Source organism: Squalius cephalus (assembly GCF_949319135.1).
Source record: "Squalius cephalus genome assembly, chromosome: 23".
Taxonomy (NCBI): Eukaryota; Metazoa; Chordata; class Actinopteri; order Cypriniformes; family Leuciscidae; genus Squalius; species Squalius cephalus.
In genome coordinates, this window is record NC_137144.1 from 24,830,668 (window position 1) to 24,838,963 (window position 8,296).

At 34.5% G+C, this 8,296-nt stretch overlaps 1 protein-coding gene across 1 annotated transcript; it reads left to right on the forward strand.

Annotated features, from left to right (window-relative positions):
- The first annotated feature begins 728 nt into the window (after positions 1–728).
- Positions 729–7,732, forward strand: gnb5a (guanine nucleotide binding protein (G protein), beta 5a). The gene is made up of 11 exons (XM_079859690.1): positions 729–1,021; positions 2,055–2,191; positions 2,291–2,332; positions 2,479–2,555; positions 3,358–3,490; positions 3,569–3,712; positions 5,103–5,194; positions 5,414–5,462; positions 5,556–5,652; positions 6,825–6,991; positions 7,084–7,732. The coding sequence occupies exons 1-11, from the start codon at positions 904–906 to the stop codon at positions 7,093–7,095; spliced, it is 1,068 nt and encodes a 355-aa protein (XP_079715816.1). The 5' UTR covers positions 729–903; the 3' UTR covers positions 7,096–7,732.
- Positions 7,733–8,296: the final 564 nt, after the last annotated feature.

The window sequence follows — 8,296 nt, forward strand, 5'->3', positions numbered from 1 at the left end:
TTGATTGATATATATATATATATATGAAGAGTTCAGATGCAAAAGCCTCTAAGTGCCATCTGAAATTTTCTTCTAAAATGAGCATTTTTTTCAAGCTTGTATGTTTAAGTTCAGTCATTTCACTTTAATGACAATTAATAGGTCATTTTCATTGCCATTAAAGTGAAATAACTGAACATAAACATACAAGCTTGATAAAAATGATAATTCTAGAAGAAAATTTCAGATGGCACTTAGAGGCTTTTGCATCTGAAGTCTTCATATATATATATATATATATATATATATATATATATATATATATATATATATATATATATATATATATATATATATATATATATATATATATATATATATATATATATATATTAGTGTTGTTTAATTGTCATAAAAATTTGACATAAATTTGACATAATTGTCATTAAAAAAAATGGCCCTACACATAGGTTTCAAAATTTTTAAACAAAAAATGTAAGAATATAATAAAATATTAAAATTCTACATACATTAATGTAAAATTAGTTTATTTAAGTTTAACATTGTTTTTTTATGTTGTGGTAAATCCTGAGATTGCTAAAAATAAAGTAGTCAATTAATAGAGAATATATTTTCCAGTGAGTCAGGGATTTGGAGAAGTCCTTCCAGATGTAGAAAGCTCAAATATTGATCATCATCATCATCATCATCATCATCAGGAGGATATAATGTAACGCACATCCGAGTGACTCTCTGGGGGTTCAGGCGGATGCGCGAGAGCGTGCGCGCGCCCCTCATGACGTCACGCCAGCTGCATCATCCATCACCCGTGCGCTCCGTCTCCAGGCTCTCCTCCGCGTCCCTGCTCTCCTCTCCCCGACAAAACACTCCTCACCTCCGCGAAACTTGTGTTTTCTCGTGGCAATGGCCGCTCAGGAGGTGGCAGAGCAGCCTAGCGACACTCTGTCGACGCTCAAAACCGAATCTGAGACGCTGAAGACGAAGCTGGAGGAGGAGAGAGCCAAACTGCACGATGTCGAGCGTAAGAGCCGTTAAACCGCCGTATGTGTGTTTAATGAAGACGTATGTCAGGAGCTTAATGATCATATAATACTAATCATAGCTGCCGTTGTGTCTGGATGTGTTCCGTGAATCCGACTGAAGAGGAAATCAGAGCAATCAGTCATTTAGATAAAGTGATTAGTGTTCAGAAAGGTGATGAGGATGATAATGGTGGAGGTGGCGAGGGAGCGCTTGATTTTCCGTTCAGCATCACAGAGGATATTCTGGGAAAAACACGGCAGTCTTTACTAAGAATCAGTGTATTATTATATAGCCTAATAGTATTCATATTTTGAATTAGCTTTTATTTTTATATATTTGGTTTTAGTTTAAGTTTTAGTCATTTTATTATGTGCTTTTGTCCTTTTTAATTCGTTATTTTCTGTTTAAATATTCTTCTCATTTATAGTATTATTAATACTAAAACAAGTTAAAAAAATAAACTTAAATAGTAGCAACATTTCTAGTTCTACGTTTAAGCTTTTCATTTAATATTTTCTTTTATTTCAGCTTTATTTCATTTGCATCGAACGGTTTTTAATAGTTTGTTTGTTACACAATAACAACACCAAGAAGCTAAAAATGAATACATTTTTATTTATGTATTACTTTTAGTGCTGTCAAATCGATTAATCGCGATTAATCACATCTAACATAAGTTTCTAAAAATACATATACATAGGCTATATGTGTGTGTGTGTGTGGATGTATATACACATATGCACTCACACACACACACACACATATATATATATATATATATACTTTTATGTCCAATGCAATTAGTCGATTTGACAGCACTAATTACTCTTTATTTGTTTGTTCATTTATTATTTATCTTTTTTTATTTTTTTTTTATTTTTTGAAAGGCTTGTTCACTAATGGTTTGATAAGAGGCAATCATTACTGCCAGCAATTTTTTGTGATGTAGGATTATGAAGGCAGGTTCATTAATAAAGGATAAAAACAGGAAATAAACAAAATGGTGTTAATATTGTGACTTTTTCAATCAGTACATCAAGTGGCGGAGAAGATTGAGTCTCTGGGTCAGTTTGTCATGAAAACCAGACGAACGCTGAAAGGCCATGGAAATAAAGTCTTGTGTATGGACTGGTGTAAAGACAGGAGGAGGATCGTCAGCTCGTCTCAGGTCAGTCTATAAACATATAAATGCATCAAGGAGGGCCTATATTTACATGCAATTACATTTTATTATATTATCATTATTTCATTTTCTCCTGCATTTTAGGATGGAAAGGTGATTGTATGGGATGCGTTTACAACAAATAAGGTGAAAAGAGACTGCTAATGACTAATTTGGATTAAAAGTGTGGTTCAATTTTTAATATAATATTATTTAACTTCAGTTATAAGACTTATTGTTTTTTAATTACATATTTTACAGCTCCATTCTCATTATTTCAAATGTTTTGACAGGAGCATGCAGTGACTATGCCCTGTACGTGGGTCATGGCCTGTGCTTACGCCCCGTCTGGATGTGCAGTGGCTTGTGGGTGAGTCTTTGCTATGTTTCACTTGAAACGGGCCTCGCAGTATTAGCTTGTGCTCGAAAAAGAGCGCCGCCCCTCGCCATCACGCAACGCACACACACCAGGGGCGGAAATTAACAAGGGCTTGAGGTAAAAATGCCTCAAAGATTAATAAAAATGCTTCCAAAAACCAAGATATGGTGCAAAATAAGTCTCTGTATAATTTCGTTTTTAATATTTATAAGCAATATCACACAAGCAAAAATGCTGTTTTCCTGAATATCAGCACGTTTGCAAATGTAATATTGATTTTATACAACAATTCAATAAACAATAAGTTACTTGGCTATTTTCCGACTGCTTCTTTGATATGGCAAAGGCTTCCTCTGATTAAGACCATTATAGCCTTTTGTTTGAGCAGTGAACTTCTGGCTTTACTTCCCTGCATACATTTTGGACAGGACCTCCTGTTTCTCTGACCAGTGGACAGGGTTATTATCATTAATAGTTTAATTAGTTTATTAATTACTGATTCTAAATATTATTCAAATTTGTAATATTATATAAATGATACTAAAATAATTGGCAGTGGCAGAAGAGGCTTTTAGGAAACATGTTTGGAAACAATATTTGATGCAGTTCCATTTGGTGCCACTAGTTGGCGCAGATGTTACACACTTCAATTTTAAAGTTTAGTCAATACAAAATGTCCTTTTTTAAAAAAAACAATATGATAATATAGGTGGGAATTTGCTTGCTATCTTCATCTTTTTTTATTCAGTCTTCGGTAGAGTTATTTTACTAACTTATCTGTTGTTTTTCTCAGTGGGTTGGACAATAAGTGCTCTGTGTACCCTCTATCCCTGGACAAGAACGAAAACCTTGCCGCCAAGAAGAAATCAGTGGCCATGCACACCAACTACCTGTCTGCATGCTGCTTTACAAACTCAGATATGCAGGTATGCTTCAATGAAGGATGAAATAATGGAAACAGTCTTGCATTGTACCGACTGCTGTGTGTCTTGTGTGTGCGATAGATCCTGACGTCCAGCGGCGACGGCACGTGTGCTCTTTGGGATGTAGAGAGCGGTCAGATGCTGCAGAGTTTCCATGGACACGCGGCTGATGTGCTGTGTCTGGACCTTGCCCCCTCTGAGACCGGAAACACGTTTGTGTCAGGGGTGGGAACAGCACTGCTCATCCCAAACACTGGCCCTCGCCATGAATGTCACACGTTACCTTACATAATCTTGAATTAGAGCAAGAATTACCTTACATAAGCCTTGAATGAGATCAAGGCATGAGCCTAGTGCCAGACTAAAATGCATGTTTGATCTGTCCTAACTGAAAGCAACTTGTTTTGTCTCAAGATGCACACCAGCAGGGCTTGACATTAACACCCGACAACCTGTGTGTGTGTATCAGCAGTGGTGTGTAATGCAGTCACTCCTACTAGCCACTTTGTTGCTTGGAATTGTATATATAATATATACACATATATATTATATACGTATATATATATATATAATTTTTTTTTCTTAGTCTTTTAAAAAGGCATCTAAAATAATAAACTAGGTGCAATGTAGTATTGTCAAAAATATCTATTTTTCGATACATATCGATACTGAAATATATGAAATGCCTCAAATACTCATTTTCCACAGAATAGATGCAGGATACAAGCTGCTCTCTCTCTCTCTCTCTCTCTCATCTCTCCGACAGCGAGTGACACACAAACCCGCCTCTCCTCACTCACTCGTTTCATTTGCTCCGGATGAATATTGTTGCTGTTTTGGCGTGGGATGGCGCACATTGTGCATAATTTTACTCATTTCCACAGATTTTGTTCTCACCTCTAAATTGCGGCACATAACGCCGCCTCTCATTGCTAAATTCAGTGCTTTTTCACTGCTTATTGCACTTAAACAGTCAAATACACACAAAATAATTTCAAAATGCCGTTATTGGCGAGTATACACGTAAACACAGTCAGTTATGTTTGAAGTGAACATAAACAGTTGAGATAGAAAAACGCTTGTGTAACAGTATAATGGATCCATGTGTCCGCTCTTAAAGTGACAGCAGCCTAATATTCCTGCTGCCAAATAATAAGATAGTATCAAAAATATCTATACGGCAGTTTTCCTCATAGTGTCGATGTCAAAATTGTGTCCATTGAAAATGCTGACTGGAAAACCACTAGCAACAGTGACTTGAGTCATGTTTACGAAAGTCACTTAAATGTTCTAATTGAACTAAGGCCTAATCCCGGCTTAATCTAAGCCCTGTCTGTGAAACCAGGCCTGGGTCTTTTAGATGATGAATTATTGGGTAGATGATGGGTATTTTTAAACATGAATCAGAGCTAAATTTAGTGACTTTATTAACCTTTTTTCTGGTCATCCCCTCGAGGAGGTTTTGTCTGGTTTTGCTGTTCATCTGGGACATTCTGGTGCCCACAAGAGCAGCAGAACAAGCCCACACACAGCACTCATTCACACACAGACACATGAGCACAATGGAGCTGTTAACATGCCTGTGCAGTGACCTGTGTGTTCTCGCCTCTCTCAGGGCTGCGATAAGAAGGCTTGCGTGTGGGACTTGCGCACAGGACAGTGTGTCCAGTCTTTTGAGACTCATGAATCTGACATCAACAGTGTGCGGTAAGTGTCCTCAGGCCTGTTTTTGTCATAGAGCATAAAAAGACCTCAGGCCTTTACAGTGCTGGTCAATATTTATAGTCTGTAAACCCTCAAAATGTTATGACCATGTAAAGGCAATGGCCGTCGACTGATCCGACTTGTCTTTGGCTGCACCTTCGAGTATTGTTGAATGTTTACCGAGCGAGTCACATGACGGCTCATATTTTATTATCACTGCAGGTACTATCCAAGCGGAGATGCTTTCGCTTCAGGCTCAGATGACGCTACTGTGAGTCTGTTCTTTCTTTTTGTTTTTTCATACTTCCTGTGTTGAAATTATGAAAAATGCATTCAATCTTGTCCTTATTGTATGTGTTTATAGTGTCGTCTCTATGACTTGAGGGCAGACAGAGAGGTGGCCATTTATTCCAAAGAGAGCATCATATTCGGAGCCTCGAGTGTGGATTTCTCTCTCAGCGGTGAGCAGTGGCACTGTTTAGTATATCATAAAAACATATCACCGGTAATATTTTATGTAAACTGTATACTCACAGAACATATTGCTTTTGCAAAATGTGCAGTGCTTATCCAGAACACACTGTAGTGTATTGTATCCCACAATTCAGTGCACTCGACCTCCCTTTTTCAGTGTGATAAATGAAAGTAATATCAACCACAAATTTGTAATATCTCCTTCTCAACTCACTATTTTTGATTGGCCTGATAACAGTATTGCTATATATATATATATATATATATATATATATATATATATATATATATATATATATATATGGATTTTTTTAATAATGTTCAAAATGTTCATTATTATTAATATTTATGATCTATTAAATTGTATAGTATATTGACCATATTTTTATTACTGGATTTAGCCATCCTTAGATTACTTTTAGATGTAATGTATAAACTTGAAGAGAAAAATATATAAAATAATTGTAATTAATCACATTAATCTTCAGAAAGAATAATTTAGTCGCTTCACCGAGTCTTTAGAAACCAGGATGAATGGAATTGAATACTAGCATACACACACATACATATATTTATTTATTTATTTATTTATTCAATATATATGTAATTTTTTTATATAAAATATGTAAATGTAACATTTATAAATATATTAATATTTTAACTTTTTTTTTTCTAACTTTCTTTTTGTAATATATATATATATATATACAGTATATATATACACACACACATACATACATATAAATTATGCATACAATGAATAAGTAAAAAAATATGTAAAATGTATGTAATGTCTTATTATGTAAAATAAATGTAATGCCTTATTATTATTTGATAAATTGTTTATTTATTATTTTTGCTCCAGTTTGAAAACCCCTAGCATGTTGCATGCTTGTTCAGATTTTTTTTTTTTTTTTTTTTTTTTCAACAAATATGCTGTTATTCCATTCCAAAAATGCCAAAATTCCATTTAGAAAAAAGTTTTCTTTCTTCACACATAGTTGATCTTCTAAAGCTGCAGTTAACAAAAAAATCACATAACAAAGCACATTTTATAAAGCAAACACATATATTTATTAATGTCTCAAGATTCATGACCAAGATTAATTTTCTTATTGAAGGAGGTTGTTGTTTATGCTATGCTAATATCTATGTGCAGGGAGACTGCTGTTTGGTGGTTACAATGACTACACAATCAATGTATGGGACGTCTTAAAGGGCACCCGCGTGTCCATCTTGTTCGGACATGAAAACAGAGTTAGCACCCTCCGCGTCTCTCCGGACGGAACATCGTTCTGTTCGGGATCTTGGGATCACACATTACGGGTCAGTGGAAAACATTTCTTAATACAGTCAGTCTAAGTGTATTAAGCATTGTGATCCAAGTCTCAGAGTTTGTCTTTCTTTTCTTTTTTTAGATCTGGGCCTGAAAGTTCCTGAACCTCAGACTGGTTGTGTTTCACATTTCTCACTTTTATCCGGAATCAAGGAGAACCGCAGACTCTAATAGTGTGCTGAGTGCAGTAGAGTAGATAATACAGACAGACTGTAGTGCATCCACTTCCAACTCTAATCAACACAGTCACTCCAATGTTCACACCACGCTTGATATTATGGGATGGCCTTGGATGGTTTCAATGGCAGCAACTCCCCCTCTATAATGCTGTTCTAGTTTGTGTGTATGAATGTATGTGAACACATTCCAACTTTGATCCAAGATATAATTCATCTTAAACATTAATCCAAAAAATACAAATGTAATCTATGTTGTTTAGGTCTGTGCATGAGGTTGAGGCTCAACAAAGATTATTTACTGTACCAGATTGACGACTTGAATCATTGTTAATGAGTGAAACGGGAAATATTGTTTAGCGGACACTGTATCTGATATGCAAGATAACAGATTTAGTTATGCTCTCTTACTCATAATGGTCTGATTGTCAATTAATTATTATGCCACTATAGTTGTTCTTTCTTACTGTAGCAAAGTGTATATATAATATATAGGTTGTCATATCGACACAGTTATCAATATACATAAAAGAAATAAATGGATTTTAAACACTGAAAGCCGTGTGGTGTCTCTTTATTTCATGTTTAATGAAGTGCCTGTTCTTGGTATTAGATTAGTTTTACAAAAAAAAAAAAAAAAAAAATATATATATATATATATATATGAAGAGTTCAGATGCAAAAGCCTCTAAGTGCCATCTGAAATTTTCTTCTAGAATGATCATTTTTATCAAGCTTGTATATATAAGTTAAGTAGGGCTGTCAAATGATTAATCGCATCCAAAATAAAAGTTTGTTTTTACATAATACATGTGTGTGTACGGTGTATAATTATTTTCTATATATAAATACACACACATGCATGTATATATTTAAGAAATATTTGCATGTATATACTGTGTATATATATATTTATATTATGTAATTTATATTATATATAAATATTTTATATATAAATAACACATTTTCTTAAATATATATATGCATGTGTGTGTATTTATATATAGAAAATAATTATACTCCGTACACAGACATAAATTATGTAAACACAAACTTTTATTTTGGATGCGATTAATCGCGATTAATCGTTTGACAGCCCATCGCCATTTAAGTGAAATT

Excerpts from the sequence above, each read along its gene's own strand:
- gnb5a (XM_079859690.1), top strand. The coding sequence starts at position 904 with ATGGCCGCTCAGGAGGTGGCAGAGCAGCCTAGCGACACTCTGTCGACG. Across the intron at positions 2,192-2,290 it reads GGATCGTCAGCTCGTCTCAG|GATGGAAAGGTGATTGTATG; the intron begins GTCAGTCTATAA and ends CCTGCATTTTAG. Across the intron at positions 5,463-5,555 it reads CAGGCTCAGATGACGCTACT|TGTCGTCTCTATGACTTGAG; the intron begins GTGAGTCTGTTC and ends ATGTGTTTATAG.